This window comes from Canis aureus, chromosome 1 (genome assembly GCF_053574225.1).
Source record: "Canis aureus isolate CA01 chromosome 1, VMU_Caureus_v.1.0, whole genome shotgun sequence".
NCBI classification, from domain to species: domain Eukaryota; kingdom Metazoa; phylum Chordata; class Mammalia; order Carnivora; family Canidae; genus Canis; species Canis aureus.
The window spans coordinates 38,406,960-38,423,250 of record NC_135611.1 but is presented as its reverse complement, the minus strand read 5'-3'; the positions used below and the strand labels follow the sequence as shown (position 1 = coordinate 38,423,250).

The following is a 16,291-nucleotide window of genomic DNA, read 5'->3' as shown; positions in this document are numbered from 1 at the left end:
CCCAAGAATGTGATAGAACTTGTTAAATGTCAAGGATGTCAGATATCCCCTAATCTTTCAAAGAGTCACATGCAACAAAGAATCATCTTACCTCTCCATGAGTTCAATGGTCTATCATTGATATAGTCTAAAAGCAAATTAATGATCCAAGAACCTAACTCTGTAAGATATATAAAACAGACGTATTTTTTGCACAGTTTTAAAGTTCAATGAATATTTCAAGGACTGCAACAGTTGTGTATATTAAGGGAAGACTAAACATTGCTATCTTTGAAAATTTACCAAAGTTGTTCACCATTTTGAAAAATGTATCACCAATGGCAACCCCATTCCAAATATTTGAGTGACAATTAAAAACTACCTGTAAATCAGTCTGCATTTATTTGTATCAACTGCATGGTCAGTGATTCCAAATATAGGTATAAGCATTGTACCTGGTGTTCTGTGTTCTATGTATTTCCAGTGTAGTCACTGTAAGCACTTATACAGTAATATTTATAGTATCTTCTTACAAAATATTTTGATTTTATTTTTCCTTTATTTTAAAGGTCAGGCACTATATTTTTCTTTTTTTATTTATTAGAAAATACCTTGTTAAATTTACCATATTGCTAATTCTTTTCTGTTCTTACTAGTTTTTCTTGTATAGAAAAGATCTAGATGGGCAGAGGGGTGGCTCAGCGGTTTAGCGCCACCTTCGGCCCAGGGCCTGATCCTGGAGACCTGGGATCGAGTCCCATGTCGGGCTTCCTGCATGGAGCCTGCTTCTCCCTCTGCCTGTGTCTCTGCCCACCCCCCCCCCGCCCCGTCTATCATGAATAAATAAAATCTTTAAAAAAGAAAAAGGTCTAGAAACAAAGCTAATATAGGAGAATTAGCTGAATCAATGACAATATATTTGCGCCATGAAATATTTCACAGCAATTAAAAAGAATTAATTAGCTTTGTCTCAAAGAAATTTTGTGTTGTTTGGTGAGAAAAATCAAAACATGGTAAAGAATGTATAAAATGTAATTTTGGGGACACCTGGGTGGCTCAGCGGTTGAGCATCTTCCTTTCCCTTAGGGCATGATCCTGGAGCTCTGGTATGGAGCCCCACATCGGGCTCCCTGCGAGAAGCCTGCTTCTCCCTCTGCCTATGTCTCTGCCTTCTCTCTGTGTCTCTCATGAATAAATAAATAATATCTTTTTAAAAATGTCATTTTGTAAACTAGGACACGATATAAAATATTGATGTATGATTATATTAGATAAGTGAAAAACAAGGAAATATTTATTCTGGGTCATCATCATGTACTATTTTGTAGGGTTTGGGAGATCATAGGGTGATGAAGGAAAGTTTAGGCAAAGAACAATGTGGGCAAGTGTTTGCATGTTTAAGTAAACTTACATATATATGTATATATACATATCGCTAAACATTTTTAAAATAAAATTTAATAAAATCTAAGTAAATGAAAAAAGGAAAATCACCTATCAAAATGGAACAGTTTTGACTGATTAAAAAATACTGTTGGAGGGGCACCTAAGTGGCTCAGTGGTTGAGCATCTGCCTTTGGCTCAGGTCCTGATTCTGGGGTCCTGGGATCGAATTCCACATCAGGCTCCCCATGGAGACCTGCTTTCTCTCTTTGTCTCTCATGAATAGATAAATAAAATCTTTTTTAAAAAATTAAAACTACTGTTGGAGTTTTCACCTGAGGAAGCCATGAACTGGAAGTGTGCTTTTAGGAGAAGCCCATCTCCCATCACATGCCTCAGTTAATACACTCACTGCAATTTTCTAAAACTGGCATATAAGAACATGCCCTGTGTCTTACAAAAAACCATGATGCCAGGTCACATGACAAGGGATGTGTTTGTGATCAAAGTCTCTATGTCTGCATTGCCTGAGTGTTAGGATTCAGACTTCGAACACTTCAATGGAGTTTAACCCACAGCAATTCTTACTCAGTGAAGGAGGTTTATGAAAGTTCAGCCTTTCCAAAAAAAAAAAAAAAACACAAATACAGAAGCATATTTAAAAAATTTTTAAAGTCTCTAAGGTTAGAAACAAAATTTCCTCTAAGAACCATAGCTATTTTTCTCCTTGTTGAATGTTTTCAAATGTAATCATGTTAGCCCATTTATGATCTTGTTTTTACTACTTATCTAAAATGCAATGATTTAGAGGGAGATACGTAAATTTTATTGCAATTTACATATTTCGAGGCAATTTTTATTGAAATTAGAAAAGTTTAAATTCTCAAATCATAGTTTTTTCTGAGAAAAACCAACAAATAAATATTAAAATACAGAAATTCATTCTAAGAAGGAAAACTTCTCTATTTTCTATTGGCCTAATACCTTATCAGCAGGAAAGGTTAAAGATCATATTAAAAAAATAAGGGGTTTCCTCTCCAGAAGAAGGTACAAGTTGGGCACCTGCTGGTTACTTTTTCTTTCCTTTCTTTTTTTTCTGTGTGTCAGGAGCCAGCGTCTTCTTTTCTGGCTCCACTGAACTTGCTGCTTCCTCTGCAGCTAGGGCTTCCAATCTTAGGCGCTCAGCTTCCAGCAACTTGTTTCTATACTCTTCCCGGATATCGAAGATCTTCTGTCGGGCTTCATCTAAGGAGTCCTATTCCAAAACAAAATCCCAAGCAATTAAAGGCTCATGGTTCCAGAAAAAAAATTTGGGGGAAAAAAAAGCAATCAATCTTTTTATCCCTTCCTTATGCCAATAGATTCCGGCAGCAAATTACTGAAAAGAGTCAAAAATTAGGTTATAGTCTCAAATGTTTATCAATATATGAAACATGAGCTAACAACAAAGGGTACATGAAAATTTTCTTAAAGATTTATTTATTTATTTATTTATTTATTTATTTATTTATTTATTTATTTATTTATGATAGACACACAGAAAGAGAGAGAGAGAGAGAGAGGCAGAGACACAGGAGGAGGGAGAAGCAGGCTCCATGCCAGGAGCCCGATGCGGGACTCGATCCCGGGACTCCAGGATCCCACCCTGGGCCAAAGGCAGGCGCCAAACCGCTGAGCCATCGAGGGATCCCCGGTACATGAAATTTTAACAGAATAGTGAATAAAAGCATCAGTAGGAGAAAGAGAAAGATGAATATAATATCAATAAAACATGCTGATCAGTGCATCTCTCATGAGTGCATTTTTCAGTTGTGCTCAGTAGCTACTAGTTCCCCACATTGTTCTAGACTTGATGAAATGTGCCTGACTATCACCCAGTTCACTGGTTATCTTTGTTTTTGTAAGTTCAGTTTTCATTCAAGGACACCATGCTAAATCTGCGATCACATCTTGGTCCTATTCTTATCACCCCTACCCTCTCCTCCTGGATCAACCGATTCACTAGGTTTTCTGGACATCATACACCATTGACTTTTCTTCTACCTTCATAGCTGCTCCTTGTCAGTTGCCTTTGCTAATTTTTCCTCTTCTCCTTCATCTCTTATTGAGGAAGTGGCCACATCTTAGATCCTAGAACTCTTTCCTTGGTGATTTTATCTAACCCCATGGCTTTAAATTCCATTTCTAGACTGATGGGTCTCCCAATTTTTTGATCTTGAGCCCAGCTCTCTCTCCCAGATTCCAGAACCATATCTAACTTCTATTCAATACTTCCACATAACTGTAATAGATAGGTAAGAATGCTTTTTTGGATATGATAGATATTTCCAAAAATGTCCCAAATTTAAATCTTTATCTTTCCTTTCGAGCCATCAGATTTGATGGCAACTCAGCCCTACCAGTTGTTTAGCTAAAAACCTTAGAGCATTTCTTGACTCTTTTACTTTCTCTTATACCAACAATCCATCAGGAAATTCTGATTCTACTTGCAAAGTGCATATAAGCTACAGTTAAATATAGTTTATATTTTCAAAAAGAAAGGTAATTTTTAAAACTTAATGTTAGTTCCAGGCAATATTCTAAAAATGTTCACAAATAAAGCAATAATATAACTAAGGGTCAATGTAGCTTTACGAAGAGGCTTTGGCTTTCTCATTTCATTTGCATTTCTGATAGTATGGGCACAATTATGGTTCAACCTGTTGATTGTTTCTTGTTTCAAAAATGATATAATTTTTTTTAAAAAGTATTAGTTAACTGATGCTAGCTAGAAGAGAGGCTTCTAGAAATGACTGTTGTGTCTTCATTGGAATTCTTCAAGAAATTTTCTGTGGTTTTGCAACTGCATGATTTTGGTAGAGCTTGTGGAAGAGCTAAATGTCAGAATCAGACTCTTCTCAAAATTTTTGGCAAAAGGAAAGTACCACAATAAAATTGGCTTTACTAAATCAATTGTACAAAATGATAATAGTGCCATTTTAAAAAAAGAGAGAAAGTCTTCTAATGATTTAGTGTAATGTAAGTTTAATATATGTCAGTAATCTCTTGAGGATTGGTATGTTTTTCTCCCATCTGATAAGAAATGTGGTACTGATAATGTTTCTATTAAGGTAGTTTCAACCAAAACTAGAGTTTTTGTACCTCACACAGAATGAAATCTGAATTAAAAACCATCCCAGTTAGGGGCACCTGGGTGGCTCAGTGGTTGAGCATCTGTCTTTGGGTCAGGGTATGATCCCGGGGTCCTGGGATCAAGTCCCACATCAAGCTCCCTGCAGGCAAGCCTGCTTCTCCCTCTGCCTATTTCTCTGCCTCTCTCTCTGTATCTCTCATAAGTAAATAAATAAAATCTTAAAAAAAAATCCCAGTTAATATTTCTTCCCTATTGCCTTCCCATCTACTGTGTTTACTTGTCCATTAAACACAGAAAAAACATGAATGGAAATAACAAATTTTCCTTTTGTCTTATGATACTATAACTTAAACTATTTTCTATATGATAAATTGAATCTGCATAACTTTAATATTCATTTTTTTGGTTCACTGATTCATTTTTGAAACAAACTTTTGTGAAATAGACATCCCTTCCAGGTTTGGGGTATACAACAGTGAATCAAAACAAAGTTCCTATTCATATTCTATCTAAATTCTACAGAAGAGAGATTAAAAATGTGTACATATTATATATTTATATATAATTATATATGTTTATATATTGTAGAATATATTTTATATGATCAATAAATATTTATAAATAATAACTATAAAATAAAATATACTTTTCCATGTTAAACCAATGAATGAATACACATACATGATAATTGCTTTAAAGAAAATAATAAAACCAGGCATGGGTATACAAATACTGAAGGATGCTAACTGTAAAAGGGAAGCTAGAGAAGATCTCTCTAATAAAGTGACAATGCATGGAAGATCTCAAAAAGTGAAGCTATAAACCATTTGACTCTTTAGAGGAAAGAATATTCCAGAAAGAGGTAGGAGCAAGTCAAAGGCCTCAGAGTTGGGAACATGTCAGACTATTTAGTGGAAAGGTGAAATCAGTTTGCAAAAAACAAAGGAAGCAAAGCAGACAGAGTTACAGGGGAAAAGGTCAGAGAGGCAAGTGGGCACTAGATTATATAGAGCTCTAGACACCGTAGTAAAGACTTTTTTTCTCTTTTTCTCTTAGTGAAATGTGAAGCCATTATAGGAGTGAAACAATTCCATTATCCATTTTAGAGATGTACTGTGATCACCATTAGTGCAATTCATAAAATATTTGCAGTTATCCTCCAAGCACAAAGTAGCACTGCACTCCATATTAGTCTGCTAGGGTTTTTGTAACAAAGTGCCACATCTGGGTGGCTTAAGGAACCAAAATTTATTGTTTCAGATTTATTGATGCTACAAATTTGAAATCAAGGCATCAGCAAGGTCAATTCCTTCACTGAAGTTGTATGTCACCATTTGACTAGCTTTGACCCATGAAATGTGACTATTAAATGTAAATGAGATGTAAAGGACCCTCTCCTGGACTTTATTGGACGTGCCAGTGAAGTGTAAATATGCTTTTATTGTTTTAATCCAGGGCTTGGTAAATTAAGGCGTGTCAAAAAATATGGCTCATGCTTATTTTTCTAAATAAAGTTTTATTGATACACACATAGGCATTATCTTTGAATTTGTGTTAACAGCAGCAGAATTGAGTAGATACAACATATGGCCTGCAAAGACAAAAATATTTACTACCTGGCCCTTTACAGAAAACAAGTTTGCTAACCTCTGTCTTCAGCCACTGAGACCCTGGGGCTGTTTGTCACCACAGGATAAAATGGTTTGTCCTAATGGTCACAATCATTTTGGCTTTAAGCAGAGACTCCATTGTAGAAGAGCAAGCTGGAAGCAGTGAAATCAGTCAGGAGGCTGTGATACTCTGAGTAGAAAACACGATTTGGACTAGGGTGGTAGGATTAGATAGAATGAAAAGTGATTGAATTATAGATATATTTTCAAGTTGATACTACCAAGTGTTGATAATGGATTAGATGAAGGAGGTGAGAGAAGTCAAAGATGTCTCCAAAGTCTGTGCTTTGAGCAGCTGAAAGACTTCAAACTGCCCTTTCTGGGTGGGGAATATTGGTGCAGGTGAAATGTTTGGGCTGACATGAGAAAGAGGGCAAGAATGATAGAATCTAGATTTGGAGAGGTTTGGTTTAAGGTGCCTATTGGACAAGCAAGAGGAGGAGTCAACTAAGCATATTCCTCAGGTCAGCCAATACTGAAATGACATGGAGAACCTAATGTCACTAAGGCTGATACATTTAGGAAGTCCTGTAGCCATCAGTGTCTTTGGAAGTCTGTGTGTGTGTTGTAGGAATGAGGGATGAAAATAAATCTTCATCCTCTATAGTGGAAGTCAACCATATATTTATTGAATGTCCCCATTGCAAGTATGATACTTCCATTTTTTACTTTTTCACTACAGAAACCCACCCTCCCAACCTATTTTTTGTTGTTGTTGTTTTTAGAACTTGCCTAGATAAAGCACTTTTAGTCTTCTGCTAGGGTGGAGAAGGGACAGTCACCTGATTACAAAAAGTTGAGGTAGTGACCTACAATTCAAACTGCTTCTTACATAGCTTCAAGCCAAGCAAACCCAACAGCCCTGTCTTCCTCCCACTTCCCCTTCACTTCTCATAGGGCTGATACTACCAACTTCAGAGACTTTCAGGGATTCTGTGGAGCAAATTGGGTTGATTCTTAAAGAGTTTTTCTGCTACAAGCTCAGAATTTGGCTGCCTCAAGTCTGTTAATACAATCTTCACCCAGCTCTCTTCCAACTTCATATATTTTATTGTTGTCTTCTCTCTCCTTCATCTTATTTTTGTGGATAGATCCCCAATACTACAATTTTGAGGGGTTTAAGGAAGTAAGTGGAAGTAGATGTGTTTCACCAATCCTCCATCTTTACTGAGGAGCTGGGAACTAAATGCTCTCAAGACTTCTTTCCACCCAGGTCCTATATGATTCTACAATATCACTTTAACAAGAATGTGCCAACTGTAATCTATGTGTATGTTGAGACTCACCCGCATCTCCCCATACATCTCCAGGACTTTATCCTTTACTTTAAACTGTTCTTCTTGGTCAATGTCTCGAATGCTGAGGACTCTAGTCCTGTACTGGCGGAACTGATGAACCTCCTCTGCCTTTTGCATTGCCTGCTGCTGGTTCAGTTCCTCTGTTTGTAGCACAGGGTCTTTGTTTACTGTTCTTCTATAAAAACATCCAAAGAGATGCATAAATCATTTTGGAATGCTAGGATGAACTTTACTTTAAAATTCAAAAATTAAAATCATATGAACAGTGTGGTGGACTGAATCCAATAGAATATTAGGAATAGAAAGGATAAACTATTAATTTTTGATGGATTACACAGTACTTCTTGAGTCACTAATATTTTAGGAAAGAATTCTAGGAAAGTGCCAATAAAATCAAATGTACCATGTGATGAGGTATTCATGGAATTGGTGTTGGAAACTACAAGAATATTTGGAGGTTTTCCTTATTTAATTTATGAAGCTAAATAATGTTGAAAATATTTGCAAACTTATAAATATGCTTGAGTAACTATCTCCCTCTATTAATCCTATTGTCTGATTTCAATAAAATTGAACCTACTTAAATATCAGCAGGAATGCTGGGAATTTTCAGTACTCAACTCACCTTAATCAGCTTACAAATTAAATCTTTACATAAAATATTCAAATGTTTTTATAGTTGACCTAATAAAACATTTGCTAAATTTGAGATGTAAACTCATGTACTTCTAAAAATTTGAATACATTGATGTATATTAAGCATTTAAATTCAAATTTTCAGTTGTTTAGTATCTGCTTACTAATGTATCCAAAATTCTATGAACGCAGATGTCTGCATTAATTATGTTTATTAAAACTTACCGTATATACTGAGTTAAGTCTACACACTCCAGCGCTTTTCTAATAAGTTGTGGAGACATTTCCAAAATTGTTGGGGTTCGTGAAGGAGGCCCTGTTAAAAAAATCCTAGACTTTCAAAAAAGAATCAACACTTACTACATGACTGTTATATCTTATTTTAATTAAAAAAATATCTTCTGTTAAAAAAAGCAACCAATGATTGGACTTATCTAATTTAATATGATTTTAATGTGGCACAATGTAACTTTATTAAAATATAATTATATTTCATATCTCTCTTCTAGCTGGTGTTACTATACTTACAGTTACATGAAGGAGATGGAAAAATGAATATATTCTATAAGAAGAGTAACAGAATCTTATCATGAAGCTAGTTAAATGAAGAGGGAGACAAGAACTAAAAGTCATACTGTATTTCATCATAAACTAAATAACTCAATATTTAAAATGCTTAGTCTAGGGTTAAAAGCCGTCATAAACATTATGAGAATAGGATAAAAAATATTTGAGACATATCAGTCTACTTTAAAAAACTTGTAGATCTGGGATCCCTGGGTGGCGCAGCGGTTTAGCGCCTGCCTTTGGCCCAGGGCGCGATCCTGGAGTCCCGGGATCGAATCCCACATCGGGCTCCCGGTGCATGGAGCCTGCTTCTCCCTCTGCCTGTGTCTCTGCCTCTCTCTCTCTCTCTCTCTCTCTCTGTGACTATCATAAAATAAAAAAAAAATAAAAAAAATTAAAAAAAAGAAACTTGTAGATCTGTGGAGTAGGTAACATACATCGGGCAAACACTGAAAATCAATTTAGCAGGAGATTTCTACTCCGTAGACTCGTATGAACCCATGAGTACAAGCTTAAAAAGAGACTTTAGAGTCTAAAATATTAACCATTCAGGTTTTCCAGGACATTTACTTTCCTTTTAAAAATGTTATTGGAGTATAATTTACATGTCATAAAATTCACCCATTTTAAAAGTGTAATTCAATGCTTTTTTTAAAGATTGTATGTATGTATGTATTATTTATTTATTTATGTATTTATTTATTTATTTTAAAGATTTTATTTATTTATTCATGAGAGACACACAGAGAGAGGCAGAGACACAGGCAGAGGGAGAAGCAGGGTACTCACAGGGAGCCCAAAGCAGGACTCCATCTCAGATCCTGGGATCACACCCTGGGCCAAAAGCAGACACTCAACCGCTGAGCCACCCAGGGATCCCATAATTCAATGCTTTTTAATATGTTTACAGAGTTGTGTGACCATCTCAACTCAGCTCCATGATGAAAACATAAATTCGATCATATTCTTCATTTTATAACATAAAACATTCTTGAAGAATTGACATTCTACAATATGTTTAGAAAGCAATAGCCTATAACTTCTTTTTTCATTTTGATTATTATGGGATCTTAGATTTCTAAAGTTCATTTACTTTTCTTATGAACATACCTACTTATACTGCTATCTTTTTGGCATTTCAAACATGAGTTGTTTCTATAAGACATAACTGTGCTTACTTTGGAAAGAAAATACTAGTTAATTAGATGTTTGTAACAAACTATAGAAATGATCCCTGAAAGTATAATCTTGTGTTTTCTTACCTCCTACCAAATAACATATATTTAAACAGAAAAGGGTGCAGGAAAGGGGCTAAGAAGGTTCATCTCGATGTTCTGCAAAACTCTGTTGTGTCAGAATATGGTGAAAGTGTATTATGACAGCCTTGTACCTCTAGAACAGTGAAGCCCAAAGTGTGTGCGTGTGGATGTACGTGTTTCTGTGTGTGTGTGTGTGTGTGTGTGTATACCATCCTCTGTCTGCAAACTGGCCCTCTATGGGATAAATTCTGAAAGTGAGAATATGCATTTAGAAATATCTTTTGTTTTTAAAGATTGTATTTAGTTATTTGACAGAGAGAGCAAGAAAACATAAGCAGGAGAATAGCAGAGGGAGAAGCAGACTCCCCACTGAGCAGGGATCCCAGCGCAGGACTCCATCCCAGGACCCTGAGATCATGACCTGAGCTGAAGGCAGATGCTTAATCAACTGTGAAAAATGAGAGCAGAAAAGCTGACATGGAAGTGGTGCCTGCCAACTCTGGTCTGGGGCTCTACGCAAAAAATGAAATCTGCAGCACGACTCACTACCCAAGGCTGGAGTGAAGAATCCTGATTACATCCCATTTTTACAACTTGAAAGTTTACCTTGTTAGTATATAAATAAACAGTTCTACTTCCGAATGTAATTATATTTTCATTTCGCAGGTCTTTAACCTAGTGTGGGGGAAAGTTTGCATTCCTTTAGAGATCACAATATATGGATTCCAAAGAACTAGGGTTTGAATCCTGCTTTACTCTGCACTGTTTCAGCCTCCCTCCCTCACATGATGCATCTATGTCACTTCAATTTTGAAGCAGAGATAGTAGTATATGCTTTGGCTAGTTCATAGAGGCTCCAGTGAGATAATACATGCAAAGCCACTCTACATAATAAATATTAATATAGAGTGATAGATGCTATTCTAATTAAGTTTTAGTGTCACGTCATTTATGTCATTATTTATTAAATGAGTGCTTACTTTCAAAATATTGGTTCAAAAAATTGAATCTCTTGTTACTATAAGTAAAAGCTCTTTGAATTTCTGAATTTTCTTCTGCCCTGTGGAAATCCTTCAAGGACCTGTTTTAACCACAAACAGTTTTTAATTTAAAAATTCTCAGACTGGTTTAGCAATTTTGAGAAGAGAACCATTGTTATTGCTTCTAATGATGCAGCCTTCCAAAATATCTTTCTTTCCTGCCTGGGTTCTGAACAAGTAGAGAAATAAAGAGTAAGATTTTTGCCACTGATATAGGTATAATTGGAGAATGCAGTTCGATGAGAGAGGCAAACGGGCCATGGTCACAAAACTTAACAGCTGGATAGCTGACCCCTGCTGCCCTGTCACTACCATAGGTAGTGCTTCTAACTCAGGGATGAGCAAGGGACTCAGGATCCCCTATGGGCAGCCTAGTTTATTGTTTCAACCATATAGGGCATTTAATCCCTTAGCAACAGAGAATCCAGGAACTGCTTAGGGGAAATCCTTCCTCATAGAGTCCAGGATGAAAAGATATTTCTCTGTAAAACCTTCTATTAAGGATTTAGGTTCATTTTAGCAAACAAATACGAATCCCCATTATACAGAAATGAACCAAATCAGTGTGCATTGTGCACCATTGAAAACTCCTCTCCTCCAAAATTGTAGAATCCAAATATTATAGATTTGTTATAAAAGGTAAAAGGAAAATATATCATGTAGCATATTGTAGATAAAATAGAAAGGATCTGTGTTTGGTGACAAGGGCATGTGCGGTCACTGCAATTTTATTTTTAGTATTTTTTTTAAAGATTTTATTTATTTATTCATGAGAGACACACAGAGAGAGGCAGAGACACAGGCAGAGGGAGAAGCAGGCCCCCCATGGGGAGCCTGATGTGGGACTCGATCCCAGGACCCCGGGATTCAGGCCCTGAGCTCAACCGCTGAGTCACCCAGGCATCCCATATTTTTTAGTATTTGTAGACACAGAAAAATGTACAAAAATACACTTGCTACATTTTTTTGGGGGGTCCACATCTATCTTTAAGGTAATGAGGTCCTTGAGCAAATGATCAACTCTGGATAAGCAAAATGAAACCCTATGAATCCAAAATACATATTTTTCTGTTTTATAACCCTAGTCATCACATTAGTGTCTTTTCCAGAATTTTTACTTCCAAGTACATATTTGTCTAACACATGAGAATAATACTTACTGATATTTTCTTTTCGTGTACTCTGTTCCTCCTTCCCTGCTGGGGATGTTCCTCCACTTTCACTGCTCATCAATTTTGATAGATCCTTCAAGCCCTTGCTCATTTGCCATTTCTTCCACAGCATATTCCCCGATAGTATGACATCTTTGCTCTCAGAGCCAATGGAACCCTTTGTGTCTGACTCTTTTATGGCATTCGAAGATATTTCAACTACAACATGACATGTGCATTACTAAAGAAAATTTGCACTCTATAAAAATCATATGCAAAAAAGTAACAGGGCTTGTGGGAGCCAGTTGTGCGCAGACTTGAAAGCTTTGCCACCTCTAACCAGAGTACTAGCAAAAACAATCATTAGTAGTCTCTGAAAACACCATGGATGGTCCAGACAACTAGCATGTCTGGAAGTGCCTCAGGATATGAAAACATCACATAAAAATGGACGCTTTAGCAGGGGCAGGGGGGCATTGTCAATGAAATGGGATCTCTAACCACTGGGGCCACTGCTAGGGTGAGCCCTGGAGGAAGTACAACTAACTGGCTTTGGGGGAAATGTATGTGAGTAGGATTCTCCTCTCTGGAGGAGCCCTGTGTCCAGGCACTTGTCTCAAATTATCTTAAAATAGAGCTGAAAAGAGCTCTTGCTTGTGAAGTTGCAAAGCTGGAAAGTTTTTCCTTAATGCTTTAATTCTACTCCCGTGTTCTAGATCTTTAATGCCTAGGAAAAAGCTGTGTAAAACCTACCACAACTTCCACATTATGCAGACATCAGCGCCCCCCCCCCCATTTATCATGTGCAGAAAATTTAATTACTATTATATTCTGCTTTGAATAAAAGGTGATAATTTTTGAAAGCATGGAGAAAGGTTGAAATAAATATATTATTAAAATTGATAAACCTCTAGAGCAAAAAGGATCAAATAAAAAAGCAATTAAAATAAAATTTATTCCAGGGGTGCCCAAGTGGCTCAGAAGGCTAAGTGTCTGCCTTCCTTTGGCTCAGATCATGGTCCCAAGCCCTGCATCAGGCTCCCTGCTCAGTGGGGAGTCTGCTTCACCCTCTGCTACTGGCTTATGCTCTTTCTCACTATCTTTGTCTCTCTCTCTCTCTCAAATAAACAAATAAAATCTTTAAAAAATATCTTAAAAAATAAAATTTATTCCAGGAAGTTTAACTTAGATAAAATAAATAAATTTCTTATAAAATGTACCTTACTAATCTTGACCCAAGTAGAAGTAGACCAGCTAAATAGTGAGGGATAGAAAGTATACAGTGTACGAGTCCAAACATGAAGCTCAAGAACAGACAAAATGAAAATGTGGTAATAGAGGTCAGACTAGTAATTACCTTGAGGGAGAGCATGGCTGAGGGAAGGGAATGAGGAAGACTGGGGATGTTTAAGTGTTTATATCTTGATCTGAATGGTGGTTCCTGAGTGTATACAAATGTAAAAATTTATCAAGCTATACAATGAATATTTGCGCATTTATTGCTTAGATGTTTTAGGACAAAGTCACCCTCCTTTCAGCCTTGTTCTCCACGAGGCCTTGTCCTTGGCTTGTGAATCCCAGTTTTAGCAAAGAATCCTGCTGGACTAATTTATCAAGAACTCACGAACCCAGTTCCTCTCTTCCCCTACTGGATATCTAACCAAGTTTTTCTGAGTAAGTTTCCACCCCTCTCTGCCTAGTCACTATAAAGCGCCATTTGTCCCTGCTGTATTCAAAGCTGAATTCAATCTCTCTCTCCTACTACAATGGTCTTGACTCCTATTGCAATAATCTTGAATAGTCTTCCTTGCCATTTTTAACAAGTTATCTAGTGCAACATTTTTCTTATGCATATAACTCAATACAACATTTAAAAAATAATAAAATCTAATAAAATAAATTTAAAAATAATAATCTGATAGAATCATAATAAAACCTATTCACCTTTGTATTATTAATATGGTAACAGACTTTAACAGTTAGAAAAGTGAGTACTTTAGGAGTTAGAAATATTTCAAATCCCAACTTTATCACTTTTTAGATGTGTGACTTAGGAAGAGTATGGTGACTCTCTGAGCACTGGTCTCTCTATATGTAAAATAGGAATAGCACTGTCAACCTCTCATTGCTGTAGGTTAAAAAAGAGAAAACAAACAAGAGTGTTGTGAAGAGTACCCATCCCAGGAAAATAAAATCAGGGTGATATTTGTTGTTTATACTCTTTATATGAAAACTTAAGGGACATTATCTTTATAACAATCATTGAATTACATTCTTGAAGATGTCAATGTGGAAAAGCATGACTAGGGATGTGAATGCCTTCAGCTTCCCTGGGCATCCCAATGAGCGGATAGACAGGAGCATCAAAAGGCACTCTGGGGTAACAGAGAGCCATCTGCAAGCTGGCTCTTGTGAACTTAGCAATTTACAGAGCAAATTACTCTGGGCCTGTGTCCTTATTGGTAAGTTGGAAATCCTATTATAGATCAGTGGATTCATGAGAGTGTTCAATGAAATAATTAGTATTTTTGGTCCTAGGCTGACAGCAATCACTCAGTAAAAGCAGTTAGCTTGATCTTATTGCTATTATTTATAGTTATTATTATTAGAAAGGTGCCTGACTGACACTAGTAGGCCTGCCTTTAAGGTCACACACTGCCACCTTTGAACCAGGCTGCATTCATATTTCTGGTTTCATCTTTTCTTAAATGGAGAAAACCCTGCCTCCTTGTGGAAAAAGCAAACATCTGCTTGGTAAAAAGCAAACATCTCAGAATCTGTTTTCCTATCCTGTAGAATATGCTCTATCTTTCAAAAGGTACAAGGCACAGCTCCATGCTCAGAGGCAGTTGGGGCAGGGTTCACTGACCTTCCTCCACTGCTTTAGTTTGGCTCTCACTCACAGGCACACTGTCAGCATCTGGTATTTTCTTAATGAACTGGCTGAGGTAATGCAGGCGAGCCTGGGAAGCCTAAAGAACAAATGCTATCAATGAACAACAGTCCAGGCAACAACACTTAAAGAATGCATGAAAGAAGCAGGAGAATGTGAATAAGTATAGCAGTTTGAATGAGGCCAGCTCTGATTATCAAAGAAACTCAAATTCTGAGCCATCCATCATTCTGACAGTTGTTTTTGAGAACTAATGAAGAAGCAGTCCTAAAATGAATACACTAGGCATGCAGGCTTAGATCCAGTTGCTCCTGAGCCTTTTTCATCTGGCTTACTAACCCTGAGTTGGAACATGAAACACAGATGAGCAATAATGGTTCCCTGTAGCAATGATTCTTATGTGAAATCGAGTAGGATGGGAGACACGAAGTATGTTATTCTACATGCTTTCTATCCATTCAAGGCTGTCCAAAGTACATGAAAGCACATATTAAATATTTTTATCCTTTCTGACTTGGGAGAGTGAGAACAGACATGGATTTGCCCACACCACATGAAAGAATGAGGGAATCTGTAGTTTGGGCCAATAAGTGGCACCATTATGTACTTCGCTTCTGCGAGTCATCTGGTATTGGTCATCTGCACATTTCGCAATGTATTCAAATGTGGTCTTAACATTTAGTGAGTGTCTAACAAAATTCCAGGTACCATTCCTAAAGGAAAGACTAGGCACTTTTACCAACATGGCCCTTCCTTCAGACCAATGCCTAGGAATGGAAAGTTAAAGAACAACTTTTCAAACTCGAGTGACCTTGATAGCTCTTCCTGGCTCGGTTGTCTCCCAGGCCTGTTTCATGGCTCGGATTTCATCTACTCGTTCTGTATCTTTTTTCACTTCGAAAAATTCTGCTTCATTGTGTTCAGTGACCAACCTCAAAATCCAGTATGGTTTATTTGGGTCCTCTTGTTGAGGGTGAACAGTGGATACCTGATAAATAAAATAAAAATCTTTGGGTCAGGTGTTTTCTCCTCCATTCAAAAGGCTCTGGATTTTAGCCCATGACCCATAATCTAACTATTAAGTTTTTACCCAGGAGAAATGAACACACATGTTCACAAAAATATTGGACTAAAAATTCATTATAGCCTTACTCATAAAAGCCAAAAAAGGAAACAATATAAATGTTTCTCAATTGATGAATAGATAAACAAATTATGATCTGGCCATATCATTGAAGGCTACTTACATTAAAAAGTAATAAACTATTGAGGTTAACCACAA

At 36.7% G+C, this 16,291-nt stretch overlaps 1 protein-coding gene across 3 annotated transcripts in view; it reads right to left on the bottom strand.

Moving 5' to 3' along the window:
- Nucleotides 1-2,173: 2,173 nt before the first annotated feature.
- Nucleotides 2,174-16,291, bottom strand: part of ADGB (androglobin) — a 161,213-nt gene continuing 147,095 nt past the window's right edge. The window contains exons 31-36 of one of the 3 annotated variants that reach the window (XM_077896293.1): nt 15,821-15,997; nt 14,986-15,088; nt 12,126-12,335; nt 8,325-8,415; nt 7,452-7,638; nt 2,175-2,617 (exon numbers count right to left, since the gene is read on the bottom strand). In XM_077896293.1, the coding sequence (XP_077752419.1) occupies nt 2,432-2,617; nt 7,452-7,638; nt 8,325-8,415; nt 12,126-12,335; nt 14,986-15,088; nt 15,821-15,997 (954 nt within the window). In that variant the 3' untranslated portion in view covers nt 2,175-2,431. Of the gene's footprint in view, nt 2,618-7,451; nt 7,639-8,324; nt 8,416-12,125; nt 12,336-14,985; nt 15,089-15,820; nt 15,998-16,291 lie in introns of all 3 variants that reach the window. The other 2 variants (XM_077896289.1, XM_077896299.1) reach the window with 2 other exon arrangements.